Source organism: Conger conger, chromosome 3 (genome assembly GCF_963514075.1).
Source record: "Conger conger chromosome 3, fConCon1.1, whole genome shotgun sequence".
In the NCBI taxonomy this organism is placed as follows: domain Eukaryota; kingdom Metazoa; phylum Chordata; class Actinopteri; order Anguilliformes; family Congridae; genus Conger; species Conger conger.
The window spans coordinates 49257076-49274787 of record NC_083762.1 but is presented as its reverse complement, the minus strand read 5'-3'; the positions used below and the strand labels follow the sequence as shown (position 1 = coordinate 49274787).

Sequence of the window (17712 nt, the reverse complement as noted above, 5' to 3'; positions counted from 1 at the left end):
GTACATCAGCCTCATCTCTTCTGATCCTGGGCAGCTGTAAGTCTGGGTGATTGAGCAGAGAATCGCCTTGACCGACCATCTCCCTCAGCTGCCTCAGGTAGGCACTGCGATACTCTGAAGTCAAGTAGTACTTGTTGACAGCCCCAAGCCTGAGACTGAAGCCTTTTGTTCCTCCAGGTGTGTGTGTGTCCTTGTTGACAGTCTCATCAATGGTCTGGTCGACAGGAATTCGCCCAAAAGGATTTCTGCTGCCAATTTGGACAGAGAAGCCTCCCTGCAGGAAGTGGGCATGTACTTCAGGGTGATCAGCAGGCAGTTGTGACATGGTTGCATAGTAGTAGGAAAGGTAGCGGGCGTAATTGAGCTTGTCGTAAGCAAAACACCAAGGGATCATCTCTCTGATGCATGCAAGGTGCAACATCCAGTTGCCTTCTCTAGAAGCACGAATCAGGCCCAACAGGATCTCTGTCATATCAAGGTAGGACATCCAGAAAGCTGAAAGACCATGTTGGCTTTGGAGAGAGTCCAGGTAGACTTGGAACAGCTCCATGGTGAGGGTGAATGAGGCATTCTCAAGAAGCTCTGTGAGTGACACCTGACAGACATCACCATGGAAGCTGCCAATGCCCCTCAGGGCTTCTTCCAGGTTGCGAACCTGTGTGGGATGTTTGTCCTTTATCCACAGAAGGAAGCCTTTCCAGGCAAGCCTCATTAATGCTTCGTAGACCAGCTTGTGCAGCCTGACAGCTCTGTTGTACTTTCTTCCTTCCATCACACCAGCTACCGACCCTTCAGCAATAACACCAGACTCCACACAGATGTCTCTCAACCCTGCATCTTGGAATCGTTTCCCCAGAATGGAAAGTAGGTTGCAAATGGTGTGGAACACCCCCATCCTGATGACAATGTTTTTGAACTTGTCATGCTTCCACACTATTTCTGCTGTCTTGGCGTAGAGTGCTTGGTCAAACACGCAGACAATTGTCTTTAACTGCAGGGACTCCATGATGCATACTGTCTGGTTTAGCATCTCGTACACAGTAGACAGTTCTGTAGCAGGGGCATTGATTGTTGGCATGTAGCTCACAGTATCCTGGACCACTGTGACATCGTTGCGGGTCTGGATGTTGAATCCAGTCCAGCTGCTCACGGTGTGAGCTTCTGGGGCAAACATTCGAGCAAGCAGCCAGACAACGTTCTTTGCCTTTGCATCATGTACCTGTGTGGTAGTGTTGGCATCTACACTTGGGGCGTTTGTTGGCCCCACTCTCTGTCCAGAATTGTAGGTGGGTAGCATCAGTGCTTTGGGGCTGATGCTCCGCTTCTTTGACTTAGTGACTGTAGGCATGATCCTTTGAGGTACAGGTCCAATTACTTTTGCCTGGACAGCTATGCCATTGACTCGGTGAGAGGTTCCTGCTCCACTAACCGTCTCCTCTAGTCCGTCTATGTTGTCATAAGCCAGGGTGGTGAAGACATTTTGGTATATGTCTGTTGGTAGTGGTATGCCGTCCCTTGACAGTTCCATCTTCTGCAGACACAGTGCTGTGTCAATCTCTTCAGCCTGTGAATAGGACACACCGTGTCCGAGCCGATTCAAGGTGTGTTCAAGTTCTGTGTTTCCTGTCAAGGACTTCACAGCAAACGGCAGAAGTAGGTGTTTTGGAGGCTTGATTCTGCCACTGGTGACTGCAAAGACCAAGTCACTGCCAAAGGAGGTGGTAAGTCGCTTGACTCTTTCAGATGGACTTTGCAGGAACTGAGTGATGGATTTGGGAAGGATGAATTCATTTTGTTCTACATCAGGTGGCCACACTTGGGTGTATTGTTTTTTTATCTCATTTCTTATCAGCAAAGCTGCTTCTGTTATATCACCTCTGACAGATCTGGTATGCTGTAGTTCCATATTCAAGGAGTACACAGTTTTGGCCAGCTCAGTCTTTGAAAGGTTGTCTGGGTACAGAAGAAGCCTCCCACTGTCATCAGGAAATATATGGATGGTTCCACCGAACTCTGTTTCCATCCTACGGCGGAGGTGTTTCTTGGTTGAGTCCTTGATCTGGCTGATACCAAGAGACGTCATGGATGATTGTAGTCTTGATGAGAGGTATGTCATGGGTAGTACTTCTGGGTTGGGAAAGAGTTCATTCCTAATGTATGAGAACAGTTCCTCGTAGGTATGTTTTTCTGCTACCTCATATGGAGCATCTGCATCTCCACTTTGTTCCCTTGACTTAGAGTTGGCAGCAGGCTCTCCGCGTGTATATGCTCGGTAGCAGGACCTATGATAATGGCCCTCAGCAGCAACAAGCTCTCTACTAGTGACAGCAAGCATCCTTTGGTCCAGTTTGGTGACTGCTGCTTCTCGGATCCTGTCATCTGCGCGCAACTCTGAACACTGTACGAGAGGTTCCCTCGTATTTTTGCCCTTCAGATACTTTGTTGATTTCTCACAGAAGATACACACTTCATCATTCACTTTGCTTGGCACATCTCTAGACAGTCTTCTTGAACTTACTTCTTCGGTTCCCGAGTCAGAGGCAGTTTTTTTTTTTTTTGTGATAGAATGCAGGGATTTTTTCAATGTGAAAATACTACGGCAGCGGTAATGATACTGCACTGGTGGAATATCTCCCTCACACAAGTATTTGGCTAAGTCCAAAATTGGGAGATGTTGTCTGATTTCTGCCGCCCTCAACAAAGTTCTCCATGAGTCCAGGTTTTGGGGTGACACCAGGTTTGAGTTGGAATCATCATCAGAGCAGTGGATGATGCAGTCCATGCGGGCCCGCTTTCTTGGCAGGTTGCTGCTGCATTCGCCTGAGGTTGGATCCATCATTACACTACTGCTGACGATGTGGGTCTCTGACATAGAGTAATAAATATAGTTTGACATAAAATTATCAACCTTATTCTAAACTAAAATATTGTCAGGGTGCAGTAATTGGGGCCCTGCCTGCTGGCTCAGTGCTGCCAATCAAGGGCGCAGATCTCATTACAACTTAGGGGGGCTACAAACAAGGAATCTTCTGTAAATGTAATGTAAATTAAGTTACATTAACCTGTTAAGCCCTAGCCATATTTTCAGAAAAAACACCTAAAAAGACATACCCAAAGTAAATGAAGAATTGCTCCACAATAGTAAGGTTCATATGCATGTTCTTGGTGTCTATGGACATCTAGGGACCTCAGAGATGTATTCCCAATGTGTGAAAAGATTGTGACTGTTACTATGCCTGAGTAAATTGGAATAAACTAAAGGAGAAATGTGAAATTTCTATCCTCGCCTTGACTACAAATGTACCACATTTAGATAGAATTTGAGCAAAGGGCAAAGCCTCCACAAAGGTTTTAGTAAGGATACTACCAGGCGGACACTCAATTTGGCACAATTTGGCACCAAAGTGTGCCAACTGGGTTATTTTCCACTTCCAATGGAAACTGGCTGGAAAATACAACTTATGTCCATTACAGGAGTCTATTGCCATCTACTGGAGCTTTTGGATATGGCACAGCCTTGTCTCCAAATGGAGTAGTTTTATTATACCAACTAAATATGATATACAATAATATAATATCCAAATATAAAGTAAAAACGAATGCCAATGTGCAATATAAAATGTCCACTCCAATAATAGAATAACCAAATAAAAAGTGATCAATGTCAATGTGCAATTAGAAAACAAAAATATCACAATTAGTGTAAACAATGTACTCTTGAAAACAACTATTGCACATTCAAATAACGTAAACAGGAACAGTCTTTGCGTTTGCCCACTGGACTCCACTGTAGCCTGCACTTTCGATCGTGTTTTATGACGAACATTTGAACATTAGGGTCTAAACTTTGAGCAACAGTTGAAAATAAACACCAGTGCCCTGTTTTATTATGTTTTCTAGTGATGGATCAAGCCGGTATTTCTTTCGGCCCGCTGGCGGTGATTAACTCGTTATTAACTAGCTAGTTATTAACGGGAGCGTATCTATGTAATATACATTACCGCTAACTCTAAACTAGCTTGCTAGCTAAAGTTACCTAAGGTAACTTACCTCTAAATATAGATCTGGCTGGAGATAAATTAAATAAATAATAAATAAATAAATAAATAAATAAATTCATTTGAGGGGGTAAACACACACTTTATTTGTTTTAAGTACTTTGAACAAATTACTTACCAACAAGGCATCTGCCTATGGTCCTACCAGCCACTAGACTCACTCACTGAACTGAAACCTGGACATATACAAAACCTTCAAGAAGGGTTTATGTATTGTATGTGTAAATTAACACATATTTTAAGTAGATAATGCATCATTTGCATATTTAAACTTTTAATACAAAAAATAATAGTCTTTATGTAAGTAACCAACTGAGGAAGTATCATGGTGATATCTATTAGGTAAAATGTTTTACCCTTTTTAACTTTTCTGGTGGAGCCAAAAAAGTCCCCTGCCATATTTTGCTCCCCTTCGGGTTATTTGCTCATAGCTCGGGCTGTGGTTGGGCTGTGGTTGATAGAGACCTGTTCTTTATGCGCCTGAGTCTCCTGAACACGTAGAGACCAACCCCGAGAGCTTCCTACGCTGAGCTATGGTAACTTTCCCACACCTACCGCACAATACCTCCGGAAAACCGCAAAAATTAGGCATTCACCGGTAGGGGGTAGGTGCGGGAAAAGTGACCATAGCTCGGCCTAGCTCATAGCTCGGCAGGCTCATGTCTCTAGCACCCCCACAGCCCGACCTACAAGTGAATCATGCGAAAGGGGGCAAAATATGGCAGGGGACTTTTTTTGGCAAAACTCCGGTTTTGAACGAAAGCAGTCCATACCTTTAGGAGGTGATAACCACTAATAAGCTGCCAAACCAAAAGGTCTATCATATCAAAACATAATCTAGGGATGTATAGGACTAAAAAAATCACATCTAGAATTTGCCCACCCAGATGGTACCGAAAAATGGTTTGGCCCAAGGACTATAAGAGCACAGCTAAGCATGCAACACTTCTCAGCTAAACTGATAATTTATCAGACACTGAGTGGGCTACCCATGTTACCTCTGAGCAGTCATTCCTTTTCCCATTTATGAAGACAAGGGCCTCAATGAGGCTTTCTTCCCTTCTTCCCTCGCTTTCTTCACTAAGGGCCAAAGCTTCTCATGCAGCTCTATCCTCTAGGGACAGAGCTTCGGTGATTCTCAGTTTGTTATCAATAAGAAATTTTGCACCTTTCGCCTCTCGCCATACAATATCACGGTAACGTCTCATTGCAAACAGGACGATGATTGATCTAGCGGAGTTGTCTTGTCATTGTTGCCCAACGCGATGGACGATATCGACCCCCTCCTTCAAACTATCACGAATATTGGGAGCCGTTTTCCCGAGGATGTCAACGATCTTTCTCCTGATGTCTTCCCCATCTTCCTCTCTCACGCCATGGATCTTTAGGGACCACTTTCGGCTGTAACGCTGACTGTCGGCGACAGCAGTCTTCAGTGCCTTGTTTTCTGTTTGCAGTTTATGAATCTCGTTATTCATGCTTTCCAGTGTTCGCTTCTGTTGATTAACGTCCAAAGTAAGCTGCTGGGCTGTCTGCTAACTTCTCCACCTGTCTTGAAGTAGACTCCGTTGTTTTTTCAATGGCAGAGATTTTTTGGAAAGTTTCATCGTGCTTTTCAGAGAGCGAATGGATTGCTGCTAGAATCTCGGCATTATCTCCACTATCACGTTTTGTCTTTTTTGTTGGTTTTGTTGGAGTTTCTAAGGGTGGAAACGCAATGTCATCAAATTGGAAGTTAAAGTTAGCTTTGGTTCCTCTAAATCCTGCATGATTGCTGGGTTGTTGGTAGCAACAGGCTCGTGCAACGTTAGCTTGTCTTGTGTCGTGTCCGTGAACAAAGCTTTACTGCCTTTTCTTCTTTTCCCCATTCAAGTTAAAATCATCTCAACATATAAAAAGTCACTTGTGCATTGCCTTATGTCAGTAAATGAGATTGCATCGGTTGTTTAATCACAAACCCAGTGTGACGAATGTCGGTTAAGTGAAAGATAAGTAGCGACCGACAGCAGCAAATTAAAATTTCTTAAAGTAAATTAATTACTGGTAAATTTAATTCCTTTTATATTTCAGTGTTTCACTTAGTGTCCATTTTTCTGCTTTTTGTTATTTATTTTCTGACCATATGAAAGTAAAGCGGTAGGCCAAGCTAAACTTAGCAGCAGGAGGAAGACGTCGCACACAAAGTCCGTGTAGGAAGTCGCACACAAAAAAATTGTTACTGACTTTAGATTGGCCACAGTCGATAGGTTTTTCCAACAGCGAACTAATAAATATGGCAAATATAACAGGGACAGCAAAGAAAATATTAATCTTACTGGTGGTGTTGATCCCTACCCTGTAGACAAATATTTTGCAAAGATGAGTCTTGCATAACACTGCTAAGTCAGAATGGCTTCAGACATTAGATTAATATGTGTGTGGAGACCGTTGCATGTTTGGACATAGACATGTGGTTCAACACAACTCTGGCTATGAAGTAGTTGCAGTGAAAGTGGCCTAATCGCCGTTCGAAATTAATACGAAAGCTCATTCAACACTATTGAAGGTTCCATTCACAACTGAACATAATGGCATCAATTCGGTCAACGTTATCTAGCAACAACCCGTCAACAAAATTCTAAAAAGAAAGGATTCTCCAAAAAACCTTTCTTTTTAGCACGTATGGATACTATAATTATTATGATGGACAGTCTGCCGGACAGTCCAGTAAAAAGTAGTCTGTCTGTCTTGACAAGACAGGTGTTATGTTTTCGCTTTTAAGAAATTGTCGCCCACCACAAAGAACAAAAATGTAAACGGGCTTCCATATCCCTTGTTTAAGATGCCGTTTTCAATCAGTTTTTTTTCCCATATGTCGATAGAAACGGCTTGGTTTCAACAAATTAATATGATGTTGTCTAGTTACAATTTCACCATACTTAGGCTATGTTAAAGATGATGGGCAGTTTCCCTAACATTGATGTTAACATTAGGTAAATTAACATTTATTAAATCAAATTGATCAAACCATACACGTGCTTAATGTACAGATTCTCAGAAAGGGTGTTTTTTTACCAATTTGGTTTCACCTTAGAGAAATGGTTTCTCTTTTTACAGTGTGCTCAATGTTTGTTTCTGTACTCCACAATTTTAGATTTGTAATCAAACAATTCTGTGAGATCAGTTCCTAATGTAGCCTCCACATTTGCATTGAAATGCATTCTTGTATTCATATTGCATATTTGTATTCTATTCCTGCAATGTCCTGCATATTAAAAAAGTTAAGTATGTACTCCAAGACAGATTATAACTGAATTTCACCAAAATGCAACAGTTGATATACACCAAATTTGATCATGTAATTTTATCGATCAAATTAAATTTCTTAAGTAATCAACCATCGATTCCAAATTGCTCAAAAAACCAGAAACAATAGGTTTGGACATTGATTCTCTTGGTGATGCTTTGATTTCTGCTATTGTTTCATGAGTTCATAAAATTCAGTTACGTGAAAGGTAAACTGTGCAGTATTTTCACCTTGAAAATATTATTAAACGCATGCTTCCTCATTGCTGTGATAGAGTGATAAATGAGTATTACTGTGATGGAGTGAAGCAAAGAAAGTAGCTAATCCTGCATAGTATGCCTTTAAATCTGTTTGTGAGCCTTGCAGTTCAAGTGATGATTGTTGCTGTCAACAGAAAATATTTTTTCTGTCGGACATAGAATCTTTGTTGTTGTGTAGTAATGTAGCTTGTTTAACTGCCAGCGTGGCATTCCCTGAAGTACGCTCAGTTTTACCCAATATTTGCTCTTTACTCAGCCCAGAAGAACCGGCTTTACTTCCCTAATTATCCTCAAAAGTATAGCAATAACACACATTCCACCAGAGATGTTCACAAATCATCAAATGAAGTCTCAAGTCTCTGAGCAGGAGTCCAAGTCAAGTCTCAAGTCTGCCAAATGGTGCAGCCTAAACAACAGTATGGCTATAGAAATTCATTACGATTCCTATGCTGATTGAAGATATAGAGACCAGAAGTGCTAGGTTTCCAAGTGCCTAAGAAGCTTTGACGGTTTCATTGCTTCATTGAGTTTGTGCACAAGACGAACAATGGGTTCGGTGCCTAAGAATCACCCGTTGCGACAAATCCATACTTTATGTACGAGGAATCGTACTTCTGATTGAAACTCGCTTTACTTTTCTTTAAATTTTCAGGTTGCAGATCACGTTCACTGTCCCTTTTAGCTGAGCTGCTTGTGAGGAAACAGTCCATGGATGTTTGCTGAAGGCCACTCATCTTTTCTCTGAAGTAGGCCAACTGCTTTGATCAAAGCAAAACAAATGAAGCGTGCTAACTGTTAGCATTCAAAGTCATTGACGCAGCCAATCTGCACGTTGTGGGTGTCACTAAAAGTGTGCTGCAGAATTATTCAAATGGAATGTTTTGGATTAAATAAATGAGTATTACATGTATTTTGGATGAATTAAAAACTATATTTAACATTTTTGTATTGAAATGATTATTTATTTATCTATTATTGTATTTATTTTAGTAGTCAAGCCACGGACTGGCAGCTGATGCTTCACGGCCTGCTGCCGGTTTGCGGCCCGGGGCTTGGGAGCCCCTGGGTTAACATATAGAACATTAGTAAGGGGCCATTCCATGCCAACTCCAGGAGGTTGCATCATAGCACCACTTTTTTCTCTTTTTGTGTGTTGGCAGACAATTATGAGATAAAATTCCTGAAAACTTCAGTTTCATACTCTATTTCATTTTCCCGGTAGACACATTTAAAGTTTGCCAGGTGTCACAGTGAAAAACTTTAAAAGAGCTTGTTGCAATGGACAAGCTCTTTTACAGTTCTTTGTGAACTCTGCCGCTGTTTTCAGCCGCCATTAATTTAACAGAAGTAAGATCCATACAGTTAATCGGAAATTATTATGGAATATAATTATGACAAAAACTAGTGTTTTGGCGGTGTAATTGCAGCCCCAACGCACAAATATAAATGCTCTCAACGACGTAGGGTACTTGCTTAGGCTATGGTCTAGCCTCCGCGTAGATTCGACGCAGAAGTAAAAATCAGGCTTATGATGATGTATTGCTTTATTTATATGTAGATCCCACATAATGGAAAGCAAAGTTCAGTTTGCCGGTAGTTTTAATTAGCATGTCAACGAATAAACACGGATGAAAAAACTCTATACAATCAGCCATAAGTGAACTTACAGCTACAGATTTAAAACACACAGAAATTATTTGATAACTAGAGTACAGTAGGTTACAGTACAGTACGGTTCCCTGCCGTGTTTGCATTCTTAACCTTCTGAAATGGCCGCAGATTGCTTTGCTAAACAGCATATTTTACTATTGCGTGCAACATTTTCCAATGATGTGTTGCTTTGTTTATTTTTATGTAGATGCGGCATAGTGGAAAACTACATTCAATTTTCCGGTAGTTTGAATTTGGGTGTCTACGAATAAACATGGATCTTCTGTGAACCTCAAGAAACGACATAACTTTACAAGAAGCCATAAGTCAACCAACAGCTTACCATTTCAGTTTCAGAAAAAAATATTGGTTAGCAATTTTTTGTAACCGTTTACAAATCATTTTCGGTTGACCGTTGAACATTAAACCTTTCACACCCCTAGTTACTAATAACATTAGCTAGGATATGGCCCATGAAGTATTCAATTTGGTAACTTTTCGCACATTTAGACCTGCACAGAAACCAGTGTCAGAAATGTTACTCTACTCTATACTTTGGATATGTTCATGTTACATCTTTAACTTTTCTAGAAAGAATTAGCTTTGGTTTTGTTTATATAACTCTTGCAACTATCCCAACTTCATACATCTTTACATTCCTGTCATACCCCTAAAATCTAACTTTTTTCAATTTCTGTTGCCATGATCAGTAAAGCCACTGTGGAAACTTTTTAAACCAGATTTTATATTTTACTGCATACATCCATGAAAGAATCTCTAAATAGGGGTTATTGTTTTGGGATCACGTTAAATGCTACTAGAATTCTTCTGGGGATTTATTTCATTATAAAATATTAATATGTTGCAAGTTTAAGCATGTAAACCAGTCATCTTTTATTTATGCAACTCATTTCATACACCTTAGTCAAAGCTCTTCATTGTCGGTAACCGATTTCACCGCCGTTTAAGTGTTTTTGGAATTAAAGTCTATTATGGATTTTGTTCTCTAAACCATTGCTGTTGTTCATGAATGAGGGTATGCAGCTTTAAGAGTGGGAATCAGGTGATTGGTCCATGTGTTTATGTGAGGCCACTGGGAATGGTGAGTGTGTGGTTTTTTGTGCCCGTTGTGTGTGCGTTTTGAACGGGAGCATGGTCACAGAGAAAAGACGGTAGTACAAGGGAGTTAATGTCATTTTCTTTGGTGCAATAAAAGCAGCGAATGCTTAAGGAGTCCTCGTTTTTGCAGCTTAAACCAGCTAAGTCGTCAAGTTGCTGTCGAGTGAACGGTGCAACTACAGCTAACTTATTATAATTTGCAGCTTTGGTCCTGGAATTGAAAAGGAATAGTGGTTCGGTTCCCCTGTGTTTCCCAACTATGGTTTGGAGATGAGCAGGAAAAGGTAACACCATGAAAAGAATATCAATTCACCTGATTCATGTCATCCCCCCATACAAGTTTTGTTACCGCACAAACTAAGGAAACATTATTGCTAAAACAGTGGTATCGTAAAAAAAAAAAGTGGTATCAACAATCAGAGCTCATACTGCCGGAACAGTATGACAGGAAATTTGAGTGGTTTTCGAACCGTGCCTTTTTCAAACCGAGGTATGCCATTGTAGGAACTACAACTTCCACATTCCCACAGGACAATTCTGTGACGTCCACCCCGCATGACGTCTCGCTTGGTTCAGCCAATCCCGTAATGGCGGGAGCAATAAACCTTCCCGTATAAGAGCAAGACACGTTCTTGGGATCTCTCTTCTGCTTCTTCTCTTCTCTTCACTCTCTTCGCCCACTTCTTCAACGCACCCTTTTTGGCCAGTCCCTTCAGCTCATCTGCTCCGAGACTCGGACAGAGGCTGAATGCTGCACAGCGCACTACCAGGCCTACGGACACATCCAGTTACCTTGCGGTAACTTCGTGGCCTATAGCGAGTGGAAACTGGTGTACGCGGAACGCTCACGCGCACCCACACACACATGCACACACACACCCTAACTTCCCCTACTAATTCCCGTTAATTTATCTGTTCTGTGTTTGTACGTTGTTTATTAAATAGATTTTATTAATAATAAATATATTTTATTTAACTCTGGTGTCCGTTTTGGAATCACATAGACATGAGAGCCGTCTTTCGAAGAACTTCCAACCTTCAGGTTATCGGTGTGTTCAATCATTAATATTGGTTATTTTAATTATTAATTGAAATACTAAATTTGTGGTTGGATATTTCTGATAAGTCATTTTATGAGACTGATTACTTTTTTTAGTTCTACATAATTTGGAGCCCCGTGCGAAGACCCCTACATATTTTGGAGCCCGTGCGAAGACCCCTACATATTTTGGAGCCCGTGCATGGACCCCTGAAAACCGGAAACCGACCCATGCCTACTAATTGTCTCATCTCTCATTTTCTGCTACTCCGAGAATCCTCTATCAAAGTAATTTCACTACTGTTATATTGTAGGCCAGTTGCAACACACACTTGTAGATTTAATTTGAAATGGATAAAATTGGCATTTTTGCCTGTCAATCTACTCAATAGCCCATAATGACAAAGTGAATACATGTTTTTAACATTTGAGATTTATTTAAAAACTCTAAAACTGAAATCTTTTGTTAGTATTCAGACCCTTAATTCAGTGCTTTGTAGAAGCACCTTTGGCAGCAATTATAGCTTCTTGGGGAAAGTCTCTACATTAGGCGGTTTATCCCATTCTTCCTGGCAGATCCTCTCTAGCACTATAGGATTGAATGGGAAGCATCTGTGAACTTCCATCTTCAGGCCTCTCCACAGATATTATATGGAATTTAAGCATGGGCTTTGGCCGGGCTACTCCGGGACAGTTAGAGACTTGTCCCGAAGCGACTCCATCGCTGTCTTTGCTGTATGCTTCAGGTCATTATTGTGCTGAAAGGTGAACCGTCGCCCCATTCTGAGGTCACGTGCACTCTGGAGCAGGATTTCTTCAAGGACATCTCTGTATTTGGCTGCATTCATTCATTCATTCATCCATCCATTCCCTTCTGACCAGTCTCCCTGTCACTGGTGCTGAGGAGCACCCCCATCGCATGATGCTGCCACAACCATGCTTCCCTGTAGGGATGGTATTAGCCAGGTGATCAGCAGTGCCTGGTGTTTGCCAGGCGCATAGTCCTTGTACTGCCCAACTTTTTGTTTTGAGTTCAAGTATTTTTGGCAAACTCCAAGTGGGCTGTCATATGCCGTTTACTAAAGAGTGACTTCTGTCTAGCCACTCTACCATTAAGGCCTGATTGATAGAATGCTGCTGCTTTTTTTTTTTTAAGGTTCAGAGGATCCGTGTTTATTCTTTGACACATGAATTCAAACTAGCTACTGGCAGACTGAACATGGCTTTCCACTATGCCATGTATGTATGTTCTTTTTCTTTTTATTAATATTTTTTTTGCATGTTTGTCACACTTAAATGTTTCAGATCATCAAACAAATTTTAATATTAGTCAGACAACACAAGTAAACACAAAAGGCAGTTTTTAATTGAAGGTTTTTATTATTAAGGGAGAAAGAAAATCCAAACCTACATGGCCCTGTGTGAAAAAGTGATTGCCCCCCCCTGTTAAAACATAACTTAACTGTGGTTTATCAAACCTGAGTTCTATTTCTCTAGCCACACCCAGGCCTGATTACTGCCATACCTGTTCTCAATCAAGAAATCACTTAAATAGGACCTGCCTGACAAAGTGAAGTAGACCAAATGATCCTCAAAAGCGAGACATCATACCGAGATCTAAAGAAATTCAGGAACAAATGAGAAAGAAAGTAATTGAGATCTATCAGTCTGGAAAAGGTTATAAAGCCATTTCTAAAGCTTTGGGACTCCAGCGAACCACAGTGAGAGCCATTATCCACAAATGGCAAAGACATGGAACAGTGGTGAACCTTCCCAGGAGTGGCCTGCCGACCATAATTACCCCAAGAGCGCAGCGACGACTCATCCAAGAGGTCGCAAAAGACCCCACAACAACATCCAAAGAACTGCAGGCCTCACTTGCCTCAGTTAAGGTCAGTGTTCATGACTCCACCATAAGAAAGAGACTGGGCAAAAATGGCCTGCATGGCAGAGTTCCAAGACGAAAACCACTGCTGAGCAAAAAGAACATTAAGGCTTGTCTCAATTTTGCCAGAAAACATCTTGATGATCCCCAAGACTTTTGGGGAAAATACTCTGTGGTCTGACGAGACAAAAGTTGAACTTTTTGGAAGGTGTGTGTCCCATTACATCTGGCGTAAAAGTAACACTGCATTTCAGAACAAGAACATCATACCAACAGTAAAATATGATGGTGGTAGTGTGATGGTCTGGGGCTGTTTTGCTGCTTCAGGACCCGGAAGACTTGCTGTGATAAATGGAACCATGAATTCTGCGGTCTACCAAAAAATCCTGAAGCAGAATGTCCGGCCATCTGTTCGTGACCTCAAGCTGAAACGAACTTGGGTTCTGCAGCAGGACAATGATCCAAAACACACCAGCAAGTCCACCTCTGAATGGCTGAAGAAAAGCAAAATGAAGACTTTTTGTTTTGAGTTCAAGTTTTGAACTTTTAGTCAAAGTCCTGACCTGAATCCTATTGAGATGCTGTGGCATGACCTTAAAAAGGCGGTTCATGCTCGAAAACCCTCCAGTGTGGCTGAATTACAACAATTCTGCAAAGATGAGTGGGCCAAAATTCCTCCACAGTGCTGTAAGAGACTCATTGCAAGTTATCGCAAACGCTTGATTGCAGTTGTTGCTGCTAAGGGTGGCCCAACCAGTTATTAGGTTTAGGGGGCAATCACTTTTTCACACAGGGCCATGTAGGTTTGGTTTTTTCTCCCTTAACAATAAAAACCTTCATTTAAAAACTGCATTTTGTGTTTACTTGTGTTGTCTTTGACTAATATTTAAATTTGTTTGATGATCTGAAACATTTAAGTGACAAACATGCAAAAAAAACAAAAAAACAAAAAAATAAAAAAAAATAAATAAATAATGAAATCAGGAAGGGGGCAATCACTTTCACACCACTGTATGTATGTATATATGTATGTATGTATGCATGCATGCATGTACAATAAGCCATAAGTCAGCTACAAAAATCTCTTAATACTTAATACATTCAATTGCCTGTGGTGTTTGCATTTAAAACCCCCGGAAATGGCCAAAATTGCTTGCTAGAATTACTGTAGCTTGTCAGTTGCCAGTTTAAAATGTAAACTGCAATAATACACCTGACGGTGAGCGCAAATTTATTTTAAACTGAGCTTACCATTTCAGCTTCAGAAATAAATTATCGGTTATCAATCAACTCCGTTTCAGTTAACCGTTTAAGCATTCATACCCCTAATACATAGCCAATTGACAACCTCACTGTATTGTTTATGAAACAATCTGTTTGCTGTGCAGAAAATAAAATTGCCTTGCCAGTTCTATGCAATGTCTATGGCATCATCAGGGAGCTGCTTCGTATTTAATTGGTGTGAGATGTGTTCGGGTAGCATGAGAGTGTGCGACGGAGTCTGAAACAGCCTGAAACTGTTTCTTGTCAAAAGCATGACAGTTGGCAACCCTGACCTAAGCTAACTAGTGAGTCGAAACATGATGTTACTTTCCTGTCAGTACCAGGTAACACCATGCGAAATGTTTGAGGCAGTAGTGCAGGCAATGGAAAGAATTAGCCAATCGTTAGGAGTGACTAGAGCCAGGAAATTGTAATAATTATTGGTTTCTCAAATTAATTCTAATTTCTTTTTTTTTTTAAGAAATGTTTTAGGCCTTTTTCAGCTTTATTGGACAGTATATAGTATAGAGAGACAGAAAGAATGGGAGCGAGAAAGAGGGGAAGACGTGAGACAAATGTCGGACGGTCGAATTCGAACCGCTGACGTCGCGGCTCGCAATGAGCATGCGGTCAGTGCTCTACAGGCTGCGCCACCGAGACACCCCTGAATTCTAATTTCTAATGTTGCTGCCAGTATTGCCTCAACATTCCACTGAATCAGGGGCTTCAGGTAATATTATGGCTAGAGTTACTTATTTAGTTTGCAAGCTAGTTACTGTGTGTGTGCGTGCGTTGTAATTTTCAGTGTTCTTAAGTCAATTCTGGAGGGAAATGCTTTATTAATTCCCATATTGATGTTCTTATTTCAGCACATCCTCCTTGTGCACAGGAACACCTTAATTTCGACACAATATTATCGAGGCTCATGACATCAGCAAACAAGTGTGTTCAGACTAGTGACTTGAGGTCCTGGGCAAGTAATAGACAAGTTTCACTTGCCAGAAGGACAAGTACCTGAGCAAGCTTAAAGGAGCGCTGTCACACCTTTTTTCTCTTGAGCTTATTTGGATCAAATGCTTAAATTGTGTGTAGGCATTTTTTCAATCTGTCAGTGTAGCCATTTTTTCTAGATATTGGGCAAAACTTCTCAAAACAAACCTGGACGTGTTTGGCTTTAATCTCCAGCCTGTGTTACCTTCGGGGTAACGGGTGCTCAAACTCCACCCTTGAACGCAGAGACTGGTTTCTGGATGGCCTCCCATCCAGGCAATTACATGACCCTACCAGGAAAATACGGTGACGTTAGCATACAAATACCACAGAACCTAATTTAGCTAGTCTGAGCAATATGATTGATAATGAGAACATTTTGCTGGTGAGATGAGTACAAATCCAGGGCAGCATCCTTAATGCCCACCAAGTTGATCAATTAGACATTATGCTCTGTTTCAATGTTTCATTTATAATAGCTCACAGTTGTACGCATTTTCATGAAATGTTATTTTGTATTTTATTTAGTCAATTATACGTTTTAAAGCCTTAAAAACATTTATGTGGTAGTCTTTGTGTTCGCATGATGTTCATTCTTACTGTGGTGGTCTGTTTGCTGAAATGTATCCTATGCGTGGTGTTAAATGTAACACATTTTGTACATGACATTGTGATTTAATTCATTTCAGCTGACGTTGCTCACCAGTTCCAGTATGCAGTGCGTGTGATTGGGAGCAACTACGCCCCCACCATTGAACGGGATGAGTTTCTAGTCTCCGAGAAGATCAAGAAGGAGCGTGAGTGTGAATAGAAGTGCTCGTTTAAAAAAAAAAATATATATAATAATAATAAAAAAGAATCATTCTGTGCGACTGGCCTTGTAGCTTGTGTCTAAACATATATTAGATGACTACAGGAAATTTCAATATGTCCAATCCGATTGCCAATGGAATTATTCAATATTCAATATATATATATTTTTTTATGCGGACAAGGTAACATGAACTAGGGATATGGTATATAAAGTGGAAGTATACGATATTTCTGACCTTTGGAAAGGTAGGATTCAATTTCTGCATTTTCCGGTTAGCGGAACGCTACTAAGGCTTAGCTGGCAAAGTGCCTTTGAACAGTGTGCTACTAGTAGCTTAAAACTGAAGGTGTTCGTGTCTGAAGTGAGCATTGTCCAAAGCGTTGCATCGTCGCATTAACTTATAGAAAATGTTTCTGTGGCTGTGGTGGGGAAGCTGTTGCTAACGAGCGATGACCGTAGATTAGCTTTGATTTGATATTGCTTGTAAGCGATTGTAGGTGATTGAAAAAGGTGTGCTCCGAGCGACGCTGAGTATATTAGACTCGGGAAAGTTATCGTTAAGTCAGTAAGTGCATAATTTTAACCAGGTGTGCTGGTATCGCTGCGGGCCGTCCACTAGACGCGGTAAAGTAAATTTGTAATTGCTATTTTAAACGGCAGAGGTTAGGGCTGGAGCTAGTTTGTTTTTATCGCTGTGTTAATCACTGAAACTGGTTGCATACATTACATTACATTACATTATTGGCATTTGGCAGACGCTCTTATCCAGAGCGACGTACAGTTGATGAGACTAAGCAGGAGACAATCCTCCCCTGGAGCAATGGAGGGTTAAGGGCCTTGCTCAAGGGCCCAACGGCTGTGCGGATCTTATTGTGGCTACACCGGGATTAGAACCAGTGACCTTGCGTGTGCCAGTCATTTACCTTAACCACTAGGCTACAGGCCGCATAGCTGTCAAGTGATTGAACGTTTGTTTTAAATAGCACTGGAATTAGCTTTGATTTGATATTGCTTGTAAGCGATTGTAGGCGATTGAAATAGGTGTGCTCAGAGCGACGCTCCGTCCCAGTTTGTTATGTTATGTTTCACCCCATCCCAGTCTGCTCTCTCCCTCGAAGACACCCCCTGCGACGTGGGCCTCCACGGCAGCGGAACCTCAGCTACCCCCCGCTGACCCCCTGTGAGGACTTTGCGGTCACAGGGGGACTATGGAACTGCTAGTCTGCCACTTGGAAGGCTGACTTCATCCCCGCATATGCCTCCCTCCAGTCTCTACAATTCCTTGCCCTAATGGAGACCTGCATCACATCTGACAACACCGCCACTCCCGCTGCCCTCTCATCCTCCT

At 41.3% G+C, this 17712-nt stretch overlaps 1 protein-coding gene across 3 annotated transcripts in view; it reads left to right on the top strand.

Moving 5' to 3' along the window:
* tubgcp3 (tubulin gamma complex component 3) overlaps window positions 1-17712 on the top strand; it is a 291027-nt gene that overhangs the window by 8932 nt on the left and 264383 nt on the right. For 2 of the 3 annotated variants that reach the window (XM_061235117.1, XM_061235116.1), the window contains exon 2: window positions 16240-16347. The exons of the other annotated variant lie outside the window; for it this stretch is intronic. In XM_061235117.1, coding sequence (XP_061091101.1) covers window positions 16240-16347 — 108 coding nt within the window. The remainder of the gene's footprint in view (window positions 1-16239; window positions 16348-17712) is intronic. 3 annotated transcript variants of the gene reach the window in all.